The following is a 19,932-nucleotide window of genomic DNA, read 5'->3' as shown; positions in this document are numbered from 1 at the left end:
GTGTCACTGCAGTGCTGAGAATGACCTACCACCCAAATAATACCTGCTCTGTGGTGGTTCCATTAGGTGTGCAGAGAAACAGAAGAACCACTTTCTGTAACAAATAAAGAATATCTACAAACAATTTGCCTCAGCTACCCTCATAAACATAAGGGTTCTGAAATGGTTATGTTCTTCACTCAAAATAATGGTTCTATGATAACATTTCAATAAACTGATTAAGATTCCACAAATTCCTGTCTCATTTCCACAAGCAGTCCTTTCTGTGCCATCACTCACATACCACCACTTTTTGCGCCTTTGATTTTAAGAGTGAGATGACTGATGATTTTAAAAACATTGATCCAAAAAAATCTATGAAGTTCTAATTCAAGCAAAACGAAGAGATAAAAATGCATTTATTCAATGAACTGTAGTTTATATTCCCACAACTGAACTATAGAGCAAACGAGCATCACCAAATGGGGCTGAATGTGAGGTTGGTCGGCATATTTGATTATGTTTTATGGAGAGTGAAAAGATAAAGGCGGCAAATGAGGCACTGGAGAGTGCTGCTACTCCATTCAGCTCAGAACTGCAGGCTGGGGATGAGTTCAGCAGAGCTGAGGAGAGAAGCCACAAGAGACCACTGTTCCAGCACACACACACACACACACACACACACACACACACGCACACACATTCTCTGAGCAAATACCTTTACCTTGAGTCAAAAAATCCTCTGTTGCTCATAGTTTGAACTAACAAGCCCTTATTCCTTATTCAATTTAACAAGCTAAATACAAACTATATTATCTTTACATATTCAGCAGTGTTCAGTATTGGAATCTGATTTAACATCCCCCCACTGTGGTTTGTGGTTCATTTGGTGCTCATTTGAAAGTGCTAGGTGGAATGTTAGTAAGAGAAAACATTCAAATACCACTTTACCACTTTTATATACAGATTTATAGGGTTTTAAAAGCCTTCATCTACCATACAATTACAAAAGTACATGTTTTAGCCGGCAAAATTACTCAGCTAAATTATTGGCTAAAAACTAATTTAAAGCAGCAATCCTTAAGATTTCTTTGTCTTTTAAATTGAAAGCAATGATATTTCTGGGTTTGGAGGGGAATAATATTCCAATAATTGGTCTCCCTGTCCTAAAATGACCATCCCTGCAACGTCTAATACAGTCATTTAAAAAATAAACGTGGTCTGTTAGGTTTGTTGGATGTAATTGCTCACTACATTTTGGCAGTATTCATAAATAAAAAAAATATAATAAAAAAACACATGCTTTCTGAGTTTGGAGGGGAATAATATTCTAATAAATGATCTCCCTGTCTTAAAACGACTATCCCTGCTATGTCTAATACATTCATTCCAAAACCAAACGTTGGCAGTATTTTATAAATTAAAAAGCAAAAACACATACTTTCACAAATCAATTTATTTATATTAACCTGCATTAAAAGTACTATTTTCCATGCTCTGTGCAATTACACATTCTCACCAGAGAGCATGATGATTAAATATCAGGTGACTAGAAACATATGTCAGGGACAGAGATATGCATTATAGGATTATGAGTTTCTCAAATCAGTAGAGGCAGAGTTCAGTAAAACAGCAAAAATTACGATTTTTGAAGGTTTTTGCAGGACAGCAAAAATAGCGAGTCAACTTTGTCATTAAGTTCTTTTTTTTGCCCTTATTTTAGTTTTTCCTGCTCTAAAATATCCACCAGCCTGCAGGTGGATAGGTCTGACTTTGTATTTGTAACTTAAACCAGACTACAGATCCATGCAGTACAGGGTGGGTGGTAATTAAAGAATGTTTGTATAAATATCACTGTGTGTGTGTGTGTTGGGGGGTTTGGTGTACTTTCTGCAAAAGATACTTCTGATCCAGCTGGCGCATGACTCTGGGTGTAGTACAAAGGCACAAGTCAAACATCTCCACCCTCCCTCCCTCTCTCCCTCGCTGGCTTCTCTCCTCCCTCCCACCTCTCGCTTACCCTCCATTCCTCAAGCCTGGTGTCATAGTGATGGATTACACCCAAATAAACTCATTTGTCTTTCAATTAACATACGCGCCATAATGTAGTGTGGATTATGAAGTAATCCAGACACCGGCTCGGACAAGGGAGGGGAGTGGAGAGGGATTGCACCTATTAAAACATCAGTGCGGAGAGCAGCCAGCACCAATGGCACGGGCGAACACGCACACTTCATCGTTGGCGCCTTCGCGCTACACTGCCTCTCACTGATTCAAATTTCTTTTATTATTATCATTATCCTGATGAATCTGTTTTGCTGCGACTGAGTCACGCAGTTAGAAGGCGGCGGTGTGTGAGCTTCATCTGTTCTGAGTTAGTGTCCGACACTCCGCCCTGCCAGAGAATTTGTCGTGTTGTGCGTCGGTATTTTAAAGGGAATATTCAGAAGGCACTCAGGGACAGGTTCTAATGAATTTGAATGAGGCGCTCTATTTATTTTCCATGTTTTTTCCCTTTTTTTTCATTTTTTCCTCCAAGTAAATTGAATTGAAGCCTGTGATGCGTGTATTAGTCATGAGTAATATATTGGCCTGCTCTTCTGATTATGTTTGTGTTAGCTGTTCATTATTGATTTTCTGTGTTTTTATCCTCCTCTCCCTCGTTTTTTTTCTCCCACTCTCTCCATCTGTATTCTCCAGGGCTAGTGTTTAAAATTGCAATAAAGGATCCATGTAATTTTGCGCTGGTGGGTAGATCCAATCCTATTAAATCGCTGCACTGGCGGGCTACATCGCCTTCTTCGAGAGCTCAAGTGACAGGCCTTCCAGTACAGGGTGACTGTGACCTTTAGCTCCTCTCTATTTTGCCGCACTCCCACTTAATAGACCGCACTTTCCCCTGACCTGCAGCCTACTTTGACGTCTATCTTGTTGCCTCATTGCACCAACTCAGTCAGAGTGTTATTTTCGTCCCGTCCCGCATAGCTGGAATTCTTGACTTTCATCCGGGTGGGCTAGAGCACCTCGGAGCAGAGATAACAGTTGCTGCACTGTATGAACCTGGCACATGCTGTACCCATCCATTCATCTTTACCTTTAGCTTGTCTTATGATCTGGAAGAACATAGGAACAGGGGGAGTTGTTTTTACAGCTGAATACAATGACAAGAATGTCCTAAAAATAATCTACTACTACAATCTAGTATCATCAAGATAGTAGGTAATGTCTAGCGAGCCAGCGAGAAACTGAATCAGGTAAACAGTTAAACTATTTAAAACTGATTATATAATTGTCACCAAAAACATGTGCAATTTTACTTCGTATATAAAAAGAAAAACAGTTCACTGTCATGGCCAAATATATTGTCACCATTCCACTTTTTTCAATCAGTTAAGCATATGGTGTAAACAGAGAATCATTTTTATTTTATTTTACAGCATTTATCTGGAGTGACTTACAAGGGTATTCCTGTTACAAAGGTAACAGGAATACTCTTATTGGTGTAGAGTCTTATTGGTGTAGAGTATAGTATAGTCACCCAGAGTGGGAATTGATCCCAAGTCTCCCACATGATAGGGTAGCTCACTGGCAGGTAGTGGTATTATCCACTACACCACACCAACCAAAGAGTCTGGTTCTATTTAAAATGATTGTGTAATTATCAACAAAAAACATGCGAATCTTGAAGTCATATATACAAAATCTAATTCACAGCAATTACCAAAAATCCTGTCACTCCTTTACTCTTTGCTGAAAATGCGTCACATGGGTAAACTGAATCAAACTGAAGCAAACAGTGTGTAAACAGAACCTGATTCTATTTAAACTGGTGATTAACTTATAACCACAATAAATGTAAAACATGTAAACCACATGCACTAAAATATCCAGTTTACAGACAAGGTTAAGAATACTGACAGCCCTACACTTTTTTTTTTTAGAAAATGCACCACTATAGTACATTGAATCAGTTAAACACATTCAAAACATTATTCGATTTACTAGTTGTATAATTATCACCACTAAATCTACCTCACAAGACTAAGAACATTGACAGCCTTGCACTTCTTTCAGAAAATGCACAAATTGAGTGAACTAAAACTTTATACATAAAAAAAATCAGCACTGCCAAAAACAAAAATAGCAGTTATTGGCACGCCCTTAGATAACATGCCCATGTGGGTCAAGTATGGGTAGCCTAACTGGGCCCCACAACATTTTGTTTAATGTGGGCCCCACATATGTACACTGCACATTTGTTGTAAATGTGTTGGTATTAGGGCTGGCCCGAATAGCGTTTTTTGAGCTCCGGATATTCGGCACTGATTCGAAGCGAATATTCGAATATTCGTTTTTAAAAAAAGAGGTAAAAAAAAAAAAAAAAAAAGCAAATCACGGCCCCTTTAATCCACTGAAAAATGTTCAATTTGCTCTGACCGACGAGACATATTCACCCCGGATTTTTGGTGTTTTTATCCCGGATTTTTGTGTTTTCACCCCATATTTTTTCTGTGTTTTTAGCCCAGATTTCTTTGTGTTTTCATCCCGGAATTTCTGCTGCCCCACACCGCGGCTTATCAGCTGCATAAGCAGGCTAGGAGGCTGCTGCACGGTTTCTCCGCTGCGCAAGCCAGCCCAGTAAATTGCTGTTTGTGTTTTCACACTTAGGCTATTTGCTTAAAAAAACAAACAAAAAAAACGTTTGTTCAGGAAGTATTTTATATTCTTAAACATTGTTAATTATATTAGAGGACAGTCATTGTAAACTGTACTTGGTCTATTTCAGTTAAAGGATTGTGCAGGGCATATTACTGATTTTGTATTTTTGCACTTGGGCTATAAGCTCAATATTAAATATTTCGTTTGTTTAGAAATTATTTTATATTTTTAAACCATGTTAAATTATATTAGAGTAGAGGAAAGTCATTGTTAATGACGTTATTGTACTTGGTCTATTTCGGTTTAAGGATTGTGCAGGGCATAGCCGTATTACTGATTTTGTATTTTTGCACTTGGGCTATAAGCTCAATATTAAATATTTTGTTTGCTTAGAAATTATTTTATATTTTTAAACCATTTTAAATTATATTAGATAAGAGGAAATTCGTTCAGACATCATTTTTGTAGGCCAGGCTTTTGTAACCGATTTAGCCCCTACTGTTGCCACATTACCCCTTACGTTTTATTATATAAATCAGTTTCGAAGAGCCTGCATTTTTTTTTATCATGTATAATAGAGGTCTGCGCGAGACTGATTTTTAAACCCACTCTTCCACGCTCCCGCGTTTCTGTCTGGTTACCGCGCCGCAAAAAAATTGCTTCTTTTAATCCCGCGCCCGCCCGCCACATAAACATTTCTGCCGCTCCCGCCCCACGTTCCTAATATAAATTAAATAAACTACATTTAATGCTTCAAATTTACTTATATATTTATTAAAACAGCAGCGCTGAATAGTGCGGTCCCCTTCCTTACCCCAGTCCAAACACCATCGGTGTGTGCGTGTGTGTGTCGGTCCATCCTGCGCGTTGAGAGTTTTCTTTAGGTTTTTTTTTTTTTTACAATTATTACAGTTTTCTTAACTATTTATTAATTTGCTCCCGCATCGTCTGGATTAAACTCCCGCTCCAGCCAATAACAGTTCAGTTCTGTCCCGCGCGCAAGATATTCTGACGGGACCCGCGAGAACAGAAGTGGTTAGAGTGAGGTGGAACTCTGGAAAGGAGAAAAAAAACGAATATCCGAATACCAAAATTAAAAACCGAATACCTACTCAACGAACGAATATCCGAATACCCGAATATTCGGGTCCAGCCCTAGTTGGTATTTATATGTTTATTTATTTAATTTACATTAGAACACAACACAAAACACAGAGCTCCAAAAATAGATGGGACGAAATTGGCTTTTAGGATTTCCTACTCCTATTCATTTTCCTGTGCTTAAAATGATGCATCCATGATGCATCCATGCATCCATCCATCCAGAAACTATTGCTAATCACCTCCATTCATTCCAAATACATGACTGTACAGGATTTGCAGGAAAGCCTGCTTCATCCTCCAGACGATGAACTGTCATGTAGTTATTTAGTGATCATGCGTTTGGGTTAACCAGTAATTAAAGCAGTCAAAGCAGCGGGAGCAATAGCCCCTTTATGAGTCAAGAAAAGACACATGAGCTGAAATAATCATCTGGTGTCAAAGGGAATCTTCTCAGCATGTGTAGAGGGGTAGATTATTCTTTTGAAAGGCAGTTTTTTATGATCAGACAGTAAGCAATCAGCTTGTACTGCTGTACACAAAAGGGAAAATGACAAATAAAGCTCGTTTAATTCTGCATTTCTCTTTGCATGACAAGTGGAAACTGAAAAACTGGAGGCAGTTTTATTAAAAATATTGAGTTTTAGAAACACAACTTTATTAGAGGCATTATTAGACCATTTTTTTTAGGAATCCGCAGCCGGTTCACCCGCCTGTGTGTGTGTGTGTGTGAGTGTCTGCGGCAGGAGGAAATGGCCCGACATGGACTGGGCGGGAGGACACTGGGTTAGGAAGTCCTGATTTTAGCAACAGGTAACTGGGTTATAGCTTGCATATAAATGAAAGCTGCAGCTAAACATCTACTAGGAGACTTAATTCTGCATTAATTCTGCATCACCTTTCACCTTTTTAACCAAACACTGGCTTCTAAGTGCTATTAACCTAGCCAACATTCAGGTTCACGGTTAAAATATGGGTTAGGTGGGTTCCAGTTGAACGTGGGTCTCGCTGCATTTGTATGCGTATTGTTTCTGAGACCCAGTTTGGACACCTAAATCTCACATTGGTGTGCAGTGTACAACCCAGAGGGGTCCCACGTTTAACTCCTCCTGGTGCCACCACAGACCCTGATGGACAAAACATTTTAGGACCCAGTTGGGCTGCCTTGCTGCTTTTAAAAGTCGGTGTTTTGTTATTTTCCCTCACACCCCCATCACCAGTCTGGTCCTGCCCATTTGCCTAGGGTGTTGGCATTCCCTCTGCCTTACTGTGAGGGTCCAGATGTGGGCTGTGGGCTGACGACAAAGCCTAAAAAGCAATGAAAAGACATTAGATTAATATATTATTTCCTAAAATGTACAGTAAGTTTTTCTTATAAGCTTGCATTATTATGAGAATAGTATGAGAATATTATGGGAACAGTATGAGTATAATATGTCACTGCTGCAATACAGCAGTTAAGTTCCCCAAATATTCTTTGGGCTTTTAAGCTCCCAGAAGTCATGTTGTTTGGAATTCCTCTAGCATTACTCTGTCACGCTTGGATACTTGGACTAGGACAACGAAAGTGTAATTTTCGATCTGTGTGTGTATGTGTGTGTGTGTGTGTGTCTGTGTGTGTTTTACTGCAGTTATATTGGAAAGCAATGCTGTAGGGTTGGGACTGGAGGCACTTGGGTCATTTCACGCTGTTGCATGGGCTCTCAGGAAGTGAATCAGGGTGGATATGAGTAAGGCTTCACACATGCAGTCTTTCATGGGCAGCCAAATGGGCTCCAAGCTGCAGGGAAATTTTCGGGAAGACAATATCCCATAAGACATGGCGCACAATATGACTCACATGCAGGAATTTAGAGTAACCACAATATTGGCTGAACTACACAGAAAGATTGAGACGGGGTCAAAGTCAAGAGGACGAGGAACAAATAGGAAAATCCGATGCTATTTGTCCCAGCTGGAAGCAGGGCTATTGCATCTTGTTCGATTTCAACAACTTCAAATAAAACACAGACGCTTTTGCACATTTTGAATAGAGGTTGCTTGGCTGCTGGATTCATTATTAATTTCAGATGGGGTTTGTAGTGCTTCACATGAGCTGGTGGGCTGGTTTCAGGTGAAATTGCTTCACCAGTTTAGCAAGACTTACTTATATCTATGTTGAATGTTAAATTGTAGTGCATTGCCTCACCTTGTGTCAAAAACATTGTGCACTTGTGCTACATTTTCTGGCATGATGTTTAGTTGACCTGGTGTGAAACGGTGTGCAACAGAAATATTAATTTTTCATTTGGTGTGTCAGCTAGGATTTAAATAAATTTGCCATTAATGTGACCACTGCAGTTTGGTGTGCGAAACAGTTAAACAATTCTGATTAAAAATTGCTACACTTTGTCAGAGCTCTGTTTTCTGTCTTTATCTGTTTATTTGTTTTTATTGTGTGTGTTTTAGCACATGGCCCTGTGTCTGTTTTTGTCCTTGTCCCTGCCCATGCCCTGCCCAGTTCTAGGCTGGAGTATTTTATACAGTACATTACTGATTCAGTTTTTTTTGCCATGTTAAAACTCTGAAAATCACTCAAAAACTCTAGTAACAAAATGATTTCTGAACATCCCACTATAAAAAAGTATGACTTGAGTGGGTGTTCATGTTCAACTTCCCAGTAGGGAGCTCACATTTACGATGATTTAGACAGCACATGAATGCAGCATTATACTCCAGTATTTGCACATGTCTGGGTAAGTGCTAAATTCTCTTTCTCATTACATCTATTAACACTGTTTTGGGCTTTCCTAAAAGCAACACTAAAAATAATTAGCATTTTGGTCTGTCTTTTCCATCTAACACCTCATCAACCATATCTCATGATTTCTATAAACAACAGTAATTAACAGAGCTGCTCTACTGACTGGATTACCTGTCAGAATCCTAGAGTTTTTGCTAAACTGGGAAATTCTGCTTTTAGCTACAGGGCACCAGCAAACGGGAAATTCAATATAAGGACCTCTAAAGCTCAGCTCACTTGTGTCACTAAATAATTTTAAGGCATATTCTGCCAAATCGATGCCATTTCTGTCCCCAGAAAATTACATGTATAAATGATGAATGTGATTGAAAGTTGTCTGTTTTGCCATTAAAACCTATGGAGATGGCAGGGGTTACACAGCTTTCTACACAGCAGGGGGCACCCAAATTGTGGTGCCTTTACTTTTGATAGACGATGCTCTGTCCAGCTATTCACGGTCTATGCTCAAAACATAAAAAGTAACAGGAATGAGTGCCAGTAACAGCAGTGTGTGCCAGTAACAGAAGTGAGTGACAATAACAGGAGTGAGTGACAATACCAGGAGTGAGTGACAGTAATAGGAGTGAGTGCTAGTAACAGGAGTGAGGGCCAGTAACAAAAAAGAGTTTCAGTAACAGGAATGAGTGCCAGTAACAGAAGTGATTTTTTTTGTCATAAATATAAATTATTTAAACCTGGCTTAGAAAACCCCTTTTAAAAAAAGAATTAAAGCTGCCTGAGTTTGACCAGTTCATGTTTTGAATCGTTAAATACGTGTTATTAGATTCATAGCTAAAAAAAAATAATAAAAAAATATTTTAATTTATTTTAGATTTTTGTTAAATTATTAATTTTATTTCCTGATTTACGTTTTATTTCATCTTATCTGTGTACTTCCTTTTCTTAGTGTTATTTTTAGCTACTTTATCTTTTAGCCTTCTACTAGTTTTTATGTGTGTGTTATTTTTATTATTGTAGCCAAGGGCGTAGAAGCGGGTTTGATATTGGGGGGACACATTTGCTAATATGAGCCAAAGCCCACCCTATAGTTTCCTAGAACAACATTTGTGGAATTACTTTTAATCACAAATAATCCCTTTTTTCTGTATTCTGTTTATTATTAGTTACATCCAAGTACAGGTGACTTTACAACCTAAACATGTTACTCCACATTACATTTACTGTTGTTTATGTAAATTATGTGTGAAATGTCTGAATTATATACATATGACAAAGACTGATCAGTTATCACCTTATATTTAAAATAATATAGCAGATTTGGTTATTACTATTATTAATATTATTATTGTTATGTATTGTATGTTGTATATATTTACATTTTCTCTACTCTTTAAAAAAACTTAGTAGCATTGGGTCCTGTGTTCCTTTTATTTTTTACTGAGAGCACTTCTTATGTTGGTGTCCTTTTATGAAACAGAATGTAACTTTACGTTTCATAGAGATTTTAGACGTCAGTAGATGTGGTCTTACTGTGGTCGTATTGTGAACTACAAATGAACAGAAGTCACCTTACAGCAGTGTTTCTCAACCCGGTTCCTGCTTATTCTACTGCATATTCCCGCTGTTATGCATATTCTAGAGCTTTCTCTGCTTTAAATGCAGTTAATTAGGATTAATTTAGGCTCCATAGGGGGTTAAGGGTAAACTCAGTAAAGGATTTTAATTAGTAAGTCCTGCAATCTTAAATTAATACACACAGTTTGAAAATGAAATAGTGATTAGCTGATCAGATACAGAGAAAGTTGAACATTACAAATATAGTTTTTTTTTTTCTTAAACCTTGACTCCCTATCTAGCTAATTCCAAAGTTAAGATAACTGACTAACACAGCTGCAGTTTATTAAACACACAGTAAGTTTGATCTGTGTGTTTTGATTCAGAGACGTGTAATTTTATCCAACTATCAGAAACTTATCTATCTTATTACAGTTTACATGGTTAACTCCGTTACCTTTAAAAATCGCCGTATATCCATAACTGTTTTAAAATTAGCTGCTGCTGCATCCTGCTGCTTAATTAATAAAGCGAAGGGAGGGGGGAGGGGCTCAGCCGCCTCCACAAACACACTGACTCTCCTCCGCGCCAGAGCCATAGAGAGGCTCTATGGCTCTGCTCCGCGCGAAGTAAAACCAGCAAGCTGATTGGCTGTTTCTACTGAGAGGCGGAACTTTCTCCCTGTACTGGCTCCATGATTGGCCCTAAGAGATTTCCCATTCACACATAGCGCTCTGTCTCAAACCAACTTCAGCCTCGTAATAGGAAGGTGGGTGGCTAGCTAACCTGTCAGCAACAAACTGAGCTCTGTAAAATAGTTAATTTACCAATTAATTTAAAATTCAGTTTGGGGAAGTTGAAAACATGTTGTTTTTTTAGAGTATGAGTAAAGAATTACTTTTTTAGCTAACTCTAGCTCATTTTGGTAGTTAAAGTTACTAGCCTGGGTCATTTAACTAACCTATCTAGGTACTTTAACTACTTGCTTAGCTAGTTAACCTAGTAAGCTAGCGTTAGCTAACTAGGATCGGTTAGTTATCTGAGGTGATGTTGGTAGCTCTGGCTGTGGGGGGTATTTAGGTTAATTTAATTAATTAGTTAGTTATAGCTAGGGTTAGCTGGGTTAAGTTAGTTATCTGAGATGATGTTGGTAGCACTGGCTGTGGGGGATATTGAGGTGAATTTACTTGGTTAGTTAGTTATTTATAGCTAGGTTAGCTAGGTTTATTTAACTTACTTGTCTGACTGAGGTGAAGTTGGTAGCACTGTCTTTTAATTTTTTTGCTTAGTTAGATATGCTATTTAGCAAGCTGATAGCTAACTGTGTTGGTTAGTAAAATAACTTAAAAAACAAACTTGTAGTTATGTTAGAAAAGTTACTTTAGGTTAGTTAGCTAGTGAGATTGATTTTCACAGTGGTTGAGATTTGATTTTGCTGATTGGGATTAGTTTACTTAGCTTATATATGCCTACAGTTTACATCCAGTTACAGTTTATTGTATTTGTGTCATTCAAAACTGGAGAAGTACAATACTAAGAGTTATAGCAATAGTCAACACTTAAGTCGGTGCTACATTTGAGTACTCATTCATTCTTAGGAAGCTATTTTTTTTATAAAAGTATGAAATAAATAAAATAAATAAAAAGGTAAAAAGCCAAAAGGTAAAACAGAAAATAATAATAAAAAATATTAAATAAGAAGAAAATGTTCTGTGTTAGAGTTGCTGAAAAAAAAAACTGTATTTCACATCTGATGAACAGAATGTTCTGTATTTCACTTTGCAAATTAAACATGAATTGCTTGAATTATTAGTATTTAGCCTATTGAGTAAATTCTGCACACACTAAAAACCACACAGACTGGGAACCATAACCATTACCTAACAAAATGTTTACCTGCAGTTGCCAGGGAATGTGGAGGACCATGATGCACCGATTTGTTTCTGACAGTGGAGGAGTCTACAGTGTTGGAGAACCTGCAATTTAGAAAAAAGTAATTTTCTGCAGTTATTATTCAGGTAATATTTTTCTGACACTCATTTATTTTTTATATTACTGTACTTAGCTCACTATTTATGCACATTACAATAGCTATACATAGGTCATTGCTTACATCAAAATGTACTGCAAAAAGGCACAAAGGTAGCCTAATCCAATCTGAGCTCAAATTGGAATTGATTAATTAGGCATGTAATGTGAACATAGCCCATGTGTCCGTATCAGACTGTTTTTGCTAAAATTGCCAAACCTTTGTCCACACCATCCAAAGTATTGCCTCATATCACCACGTTTGTACATCTGTCACATCAGTTGCCATGGAAGTGTTAGTTGCTTGGTATACAGTGTGCATTTGACATGTCCTTCAACAACACACCACATTTTGCATCATCACACAACACCATTACTCCATGCAGTGCCCTCTGATTGTGTAAATGTTAGTTTCTTTTCTCACTAGAGACCCTTAGAGCAGGAGGGCTACAGCTGGTCGCACAAATGAGTGAAAGGTTTGGGATTTGCCAGTTTTACCAGACGCAGGATTTACCAGCCACCCCTCAAGCATTAATTCTTCTGAGGTACAATCTTTTTTTCACCTTTTTTAGTTTTAAAATCGGTGTATTTAGCCCCTCTTGTTTTTTTTGGTAATAGCACATGCATTTACTATTTTTGTTTGCTTCTGTGTTTATTTTTATTTCTTTTTTATTTGTTGGCTGAGTTACATTGCTAGTAAGATTATCAAGGGATTAACTGTGTTGATAAGAGACATTAACAGAAAATCTGACAGTACGACTGTATATGTGTGCAATAATGATACTGTGCTGAATATTACTAGAGGGAATATACTTTTATTAAAATATTGTATATTACCATACTACCCACATTTTTGGGGTCACATGACCTAAATGACAGGGTGTATGTTACAAGGTCTGTAGACCATCTGCAGTGACACTGACATGGTCATGGTGTGTTGATGTGTACTCTGCTGAGAAGAGGGCATCAAACACAGCATTGCTGCTGGAGTTTTTAAACTCCCCAGGTTATTCTTGTACTGAGAATAGTCCACCGACCAAAATATTCATCCAACAGCATCCTGTGGGCACCATGCTGTAACCTCTGATAAAGTATCTTCTTCCGGTTGTTGTTATTGTTGGCAGAGGTTTCCTTCCATGTGTGATTTATGTCAGAACACACACAGGTAGAAGGACATTTCTTGCAGCAGTCCCTTTTGTCTAGCTTGAGTGTTGCATTCCACCCGTAAGCACTTTTTTAAGTAGTATTTATACCTTCTGCTTTGTTTCCACTACTATTGGCATGGATTAGAGGCCATGCCAGCCATGAGTGGGCACTGGTCATGCAAATCGTTTTGTTCACAAAAGCTGATTTGGCAAGTTGCATACTATGCTTATACACTGAAAAAGATAATGTGTTAATTAACAATTAGCAGGAACTGCTTAAGAATATTTCAAACTGCATTGAATGGATTTCCGTGGGACTTTAACATTACAAACCTCTGAAACTCTGTAATAAGATGTCAGGCATGTTGTGTTACATGTAATTCAAACTAAAGTTAGTTAGATTAATTATTTGATTTTTTCATGTAGAGTAGATGTAATCCATGGATGTAATATTGACATATATTGAATCATTGATCTGATTAAGTTAAAGGATGTGGAAAGCTGCGTTTGGAATTACTACAAATTTGTATTTTTCGAATCAGTAGTATTCTGTACTCTCTCTTCACTAACATGGTGAACTGATGTTACAGAGTTATAACTCTGAGGATGCAGAAATCATAAGAAACCACAGTGTTCAGAGTAGAAATCACAAGTTTTGGGCCTTTTTAAATTATGTTTTTTTGTAGTTGGAAACTCTCCAGCATGGCCATGAAGGCAACAAAAATCAAATCATGTGAAATATGGGCACTTCACAGGAGGATTTGGGCAACGTGGCATTTGCTGTTGCAATGCAGGTTGGCTTAATGTAAGCCCTCAACCTCAGTTACCCTGCTCAGCTCCACTGCATCAAACTGATAGATGCTGAGAGAATACCTTTCATAAAAATGTCACTTTGAAAAGACTTTGAGAAAAAGTTGGACTTATTGTTGTACACTGCCATCATTTACCTGCCTCTGGGGAAGCTTGTGGAGAGACTTGTGGAGAGTTTCTCAGTTTTTACTCCACACTTCATTTTTTAACTGATACTTTCTTCTACTGTTCATACTTTATACTTTATTACATAAATTAAATACCACAGTAATAGAATTTACACATGCATATGACCAGATGAGACCAGATTGTGTAGAACCTTTTTTTTTACATAGTGTACTAAAAGATGAAGACGAAGAACTGGCTCTCATGCTGGATCAAGCTGGACAGATTGGCAGAACAGGCTAGATTATATTGGCTTTCTTTAAAACTGTTCCACTCAGAGAACTGCTGTTGTTGGGTTTTTTATCATTTCTCTCTGACTGATTTTCCTGAACAATAAATTAGTTGTTTCAGTAAAATACCATGGCTTTTCAATATAACTGATGAATGTTAGTTTGTTCAGTTGAACCTTATCGGGTAAAAAATGGGTGTAACACGTTGTTGGCGTCTTTTTTTTTTCCTTATTGGCTGTGCCTTTCCACTTGGTTTGCTAACCATCTATGTTGTTTTTAGGTTTCCCATTAGTTTCCCATTAGTTCTATTCGTGCTTATGTTCAGTATATTGATTAATTGCCTGATTAGCAAATTCCAACATGAGCTGAATATTGTTGTTACTTGAGCTGGACTAATCAGTGTTTTTGAGGCCGATCCTGATACAAGATTGTCTTTCAGGTCTACAGTTTAAAGAGGTTTGCTACCTTTACACTTTCTACAAATATGATGTCCTTTACTATGTGTAGGGGAAGATCTGGTACCACGTGAAAGCCATGTTTACCATTTGTGTTCTCTCTATAGTTATCCACAAAATAGGGAACTTAATCCAACATGCAGGCATACAGTATTTCCGAAACCCAGTATATAATGTTTTAATGCATGAAGCTGATTTTGTAGAAAATGACGATGGAGAAGGCAGTGCCTGGCTTTATTGTTATTGCATGTTCATCCTTCATTTTAATGATAATGCCTTGACATGCTCGGAGGACTTGCCATTTATTAAAGTGAATTAGTCTGAGCAGAGCAGGGAGCAGAATGAGGAGGAAAAGTGCTTAGTCACGTTAGGGGCACCTCCAAACTTCTGAAGTCACTGAACGACCTTATGTGAAGCAGGAGGAGACCCCTCCAGCAGACTCGAAGACAGGTGATCAGTCAGCCCCATGCTGTTGCTGGTGCCCTGGCAGAGCACGGAGAGGAGCACTGACACACTGGAGGACACACACTCACACATGCGGGCCTCGCCTTCTGCTTAATTCATCACACAAAGCAAGCCTTCTCCTAATTCATCATGTGTGTTATTTTCCTACACAGCACTTAAATCTCTGGCACCAGCAGGGGGAAGAGGAGCAGCTGAGCAGCTTAACTAGTGAAAAATGAGCTCAGCACAGCTCATTTCATCACAGTTCTGGAGTTTCAGTTGAATGTAAGGGTGGCAGCTTAAATTTGCCTCCAGTATGAACTTCCCCATTAGTCCAAAGATCACGTTATTTAATGTGTGAATTGAAGTCTGGCGGTATCCACTTTTTAAAAAATTGTGATACCCTCTGAAATAGGCCAGTCTCGATATTTACATAATACTTACAAGTGTATGGACAATACATGGGCATGAAATCAGTCAATATTATTTTTATATATTGATATTGCCTATTTTGTTTTTTTTTTCTTATAAATGAGAGCAAATTGACATAAATGAACCAATATTATTTGATTTAGGATATTTTAAACAAATTATATTCCAATTCCAGAATCAAATTATTCTTAATAATTAGAAGCTCATTGCTCTTTAAAAGGGGGTAATTGTGTTGTTATAATATTATATAGAATAGACTACCTTAAAAAAATGACAGTATTATGTTTTTTTTACAGTTATCTCTGGGACAATATATCGTCCAAATAAAAACAGATATTGTGACAGACCTAGTTTATATATATGTAATCACTGGACATGAGTAGCATAAGCTTCGCATGTAGCACAACTTATTCTATGTTTATATGGCTTCCACACAACCACATCCTTCATTATGTTGAAAGTGAAAACGATCAAAAAACAAAGTAGGATTTTAGGATCACAACAAGTGTTTTATTCCTGAATGAAAGACGCAGATTTTTGGTTTTATGAAGGGCTTGCGAAAACCAGAAGGTGGTTTCTGTGTTTATTGCTTGGTTTAATGGGAATGTGGCAGCTCACAAAAGCTAAATAGCAAAGTATGGTATATCGTAGCATAGTCTAACCTTACCTGCCTTAGCATATCATTACTTTTAATGCTGTAACATTATAATTCTTTTCTAGGGTTATTGGCGTGGACACTGTGACCCGGTAGTTCAGAAGCTTAGCGTGACACAAACACAGGGATTGAATGAGCTCAAATCATACCTTCATTTAGGAAGAAACAAAACACCCAAACAAACTCAAACAAAGATAACGACAGCCTTAGTTGTAACACTTCATTTTTGTGTTGTCTCAGCCTTCTTATCGCCAGAGTTTTATGCCAGCTGCCTAATTAGTCCAATGTGTACTAGCTGGGGCAGACCATGGCTGCATGTCATGGCATGAGGTGGACCCACGGTTCCCTCATCTCTGTATGTGACAGTACCCTGTGTCTCTAGCAGTTGGCTAGTCCATTTTATTTTAAAGTAGTGTGTATATATATATATATATATATATATATATATATATATATATATATGTATTAATTTTTTTGGGAGATAATGTATGTGAACCTCTAGTGCTGCCCTTTCATCAAACTTAGACTTTAGTCTAGTTTACCATCACAGAAATCCAATCTTTACAATGTTTGAATGTACTCCTGTCATCTTGATCATTTGTTGTTGTCTCATCTTGGTGATTTTTACTAATTCTAGCCTTTGCTCAGCTAGCTCAATCAAACTGGAGCCTCTATTTGAGAGAGAGAGAGAGAGAGAGAGAGAGAGAGCAAAGTCCAGCTACTGGGTTTGGAATTACAGAAAGACTGTTTGAACTTGTCGCCATTCAGCTAAGCTAAACAGGCTAAACAGGCAGCATGGCCATGTTCCAGCAGACTGAGGCTTTTATTTCCAATTTTAGAAGATTTTTTTTTCAAGCAGTTGATTAGTTTGTCAACGAGTATTTTTGCCATCCCCTCAATACCAGCCTCCTATAAGCATATTTCCTATTCCATTGCATGTTCCAATGTGTTTCTGTCCCCAGGCCTTTGTGTAGTGTGGTGCAGTTACAAATGATAAGTCGACAATAGAATTTAGAGGCATTATCAATTATGTCAACTAATTGTTACAGCCCTACATGGTACGCAGTATTTCTGTTATACCGCCCAGTTCTAGTGTAAATGTTTATTAGTGGCTCTGTCTTGAAACATTGTTGCATTATGTATTCTTTTGTTGGACAGCAGTAGGCACAGATAAGCCGTGTCTTTTGGGAAGACTTGGCTTTATCTTAACGTTTGGCTCAAAATGTGTTGGACAAAAATCTCGGGCTGAGACTGCATTGCACAGGATTGCATCAGGAGCTTTGATGGTGTTATCATTTGCTCCTCAAATTAATGTTCTTTCTACTAAAAATGTACTCAGACTTACATTATCAGCATTCTTCCGATTCAGGCATTAAAACGTTCAGTTTATTTATGTTATAAGCCTTGCCTGTTAAACTCTTGACATACCACATCAGCTCCAATGAACTGTCAAGAGGCAACTGGCAAATTTATTCATGTTTGAGAATTTCTTCTGTCAAACTCCACTAGAACATGTCAGGAAAATGTGTTGTGGACACAGGGGAATGATTTTCCACTGAAACTGTTGGCTCAGCCTATTCCATGCAGTTTTCTGAACCAAGTTGGTTATAGTCGAGCTTGAGTGTCCAGGGCTTCACTTGGAACTTTTCTCAAATTAAAGTATTTTTGAGAGAACTGATTTTGTTAACATGTCATTCTTATAAGTAGTTATGATGGACATATCACTGTAGAAAGCTTTCAAAAAGTCCAGTTGGCTTAACAAGACACCCACATGTTTTTTAACAGCATTAGAAAAACTGGCTTGAGGTTCGTTCTCTGCTGACAGATGATTTTTAAAAGATTTTTTTAAGCAGTAACTCTGCCAGAGTTTCTCCTCACCCCAAATGAAGTCAGTCAGCCACATCTATCTAGTATCTAGTTTACTTCTTAATTTTGCACCGAGGTATGAGGATATTGTAGCTGAAAAGTGATAGACGTTTTTACTCAACCAAGTTGGCACTGTGACAACACTCTGACACTCTGACATATAAAGTATGCCATGTCACTTTCCAGTATCACTTTCTTTCACAGCTTACAGTTTGGAATCACATGTCATGAGCATCAACTTCATGTAGGGGTGCTGCATTACAGCTAGAATTAGATGGAAGCAATGATTGTATAAAGCATGGCCAGTGCAATATCTCTATAGAAAGAAGCTACTGCAGGTCTACCACGTTCTGGTTGCTGGCTGGTTGCAGTATGATGAGTAGCTCCACCCATCCCCATAGGGTTTAGTGACAAAACAGGACATTTTCTATCTTAATTTTTTTTTCCTCTCTAGTGTCAACAGTAACTCCAACAGATAGTTTTCTTCTGGTCTCTACTACACAAACTCTGATTGCAAATCTGATAACATGGAAGTGAATTTTCTGCACCTCCTGGTTCAGATTTATCAATACAGCAAACAGAAAAAGAAACCCTAGCTTGTCTAATGGGTCTGCTTTGGTGGAATGCCATGGCCTCAGGTTTAATAACCATTTGGTCCTGCAGTGTAAAAGCGTCCAGAGTCTAGTCCAGGTCATGATGGTGTTGCATCAGGTACTGTGTGTGCCGGAGAGTTTCAAGGGGATTGGACTGTAGGTCTGATTTGGCTCTGGTCACTGTCTGTTAAGAGTTTCTGAGTTACCTTCGGGTGCTCTGGTTCCCTACCAAAAACACATGGCAGGTTAATTGGCTTCGCTAAACTTCCCCTAGGTGTTGAATGTGTGAGTAAATTGGTGTGTGGTACCGGTGTGTGAGATGGCCTGGTGCCCTGTCCAGAGGCAATTCCTGCCTTTCACCTAGAGTTTTTGGCTAGGTCTGGACCTACCGCCACACTGACCGGGGTAAAAAGCAGATAAGAAGAAGGATGGATGGAAGATCTTGTCCAGAGGTTTCTTGTTTTAGCTGAAAACTATTAAGGAAAGTTTTGCACATTCTGAAGTGTGCATCCCTCCTCCTGCTTGAAAGGTCTGGGTGTGGTGATATCCAGATCAGTGGTGATGAACTGCATTCAGCCGGGCTAGCAGCACTGCTGTTCAAGTGCAGTGTGGGTGAGATGGCAAGTGTGGGCCGTACGAAAGCGAGGCCAGGTTATGAGCCCGGCTGAAGCCGAGCCAGGCCTCTGCACGCAGCAGGAGCACCGAGTGCAGCACAGCGTGATTCATGGTGGCAGTGCACAGTTCAGTCAGTTTCAGGTTGTTCTGGGGTGTTTTAATTAAACACCTTCAGAAATCAGCCTCACTAAAATGTGAGCCCGGCCCTGAAAATCCTCAAAACACAAAGCAGGGAGAGGCAGCCTGGGCTCTTACTGCAGAAGCCTCAGGCTGAAGCCAGCCTCTCAGTGCTTGATGAATGAGCTGCTTCACGATAGGACATTTCGGGGCTTTCTCATGCTCTCCTCCAGCTAGCTGCCAGCATCGTTTCCCCCCCGTTTGAAGTCTGATTTATGCATCTGCTCCCCTCTTTCCTGTGTGCACAACCAAGTGAAATAATAAAAGAAGTGTAACAGCAA

The 19,932-nt window shown here is 38.5% G+C and overlaps 1 protein-coding gene and 1 long non-coding RNA gene across 3 annotated transcripts in view; one reads left to right on the top strand and one right to left on the bottom strand.

Moving 5' to 3' along the window:
• Nucleotides 1-6,376: 6,376 nt before the first annotated feature.
• The window catches only part of LOC125802511 (uncharacterized), a 41,214-nt gene continuing 27,658 nt past the window's right edge, over nucleotides 6,377-19,932 (bottom strand). The window contains exons 4-5 of the long non-coding RNA XR_007439638.1: nucleotides 11,933-12,012; nucleotides 6,377-7,047 (exon numbers count right to left, since the gene is read on the bottom strand). This is a non-coding gene — a long non-coding RNA (uncharacterized LOC125802511). The remainder of the gene's footprint in view (nucleotides 7,048-11,932; nucleotides 12,013-19,932) is intronic.
• Nucleotides 11,941-19,932, top strand: part of rbms3 (RNA binding motif, single stranded interacting protein) — a 250,701-nt gene continuing 242,709 nt past the window's right edge. For both annotated transcript variants that reach the window (XM_049480766.1, XM_022673722.2), the window contains exons 1-2: nucleotides 11,941-12,054; nucleotides 12,492-12,609. In XM_049480766.1, coding sequence (XP_049336723.1) covers nucleotides 12,530-12,609 — 80 coding nt within the window. In that variant the 5' untranslated portion in view covers nucleotides 11,941-12,054; nucleotides 12,492-12,529. The remainder of the gene's footprint in view (nucleotides 12,055-12,491; nucleotides 12,610-19,932) is intronic.

This window comes from Astyanax mexicanus, chromosome 6, assembly GCF_023375975.1.
Source record: "Astyanax mexicanus isolate ESR-SI-001 chromosome 6, AstMex3_surface, whole genome shotgun sequence".
Taxonomy (NCBI): Eukaryota; Metazoa; Chordata; class Actinopteri; order Characiformes; family Acestrorhamphidae; genus Astyanax; species Astyanax mexicanus.
The sequence above is the reverse complement of the archived record's forward strand: the minus strand, read 5'-3'. Positions and strand labels throughout refer to the sequence as shown.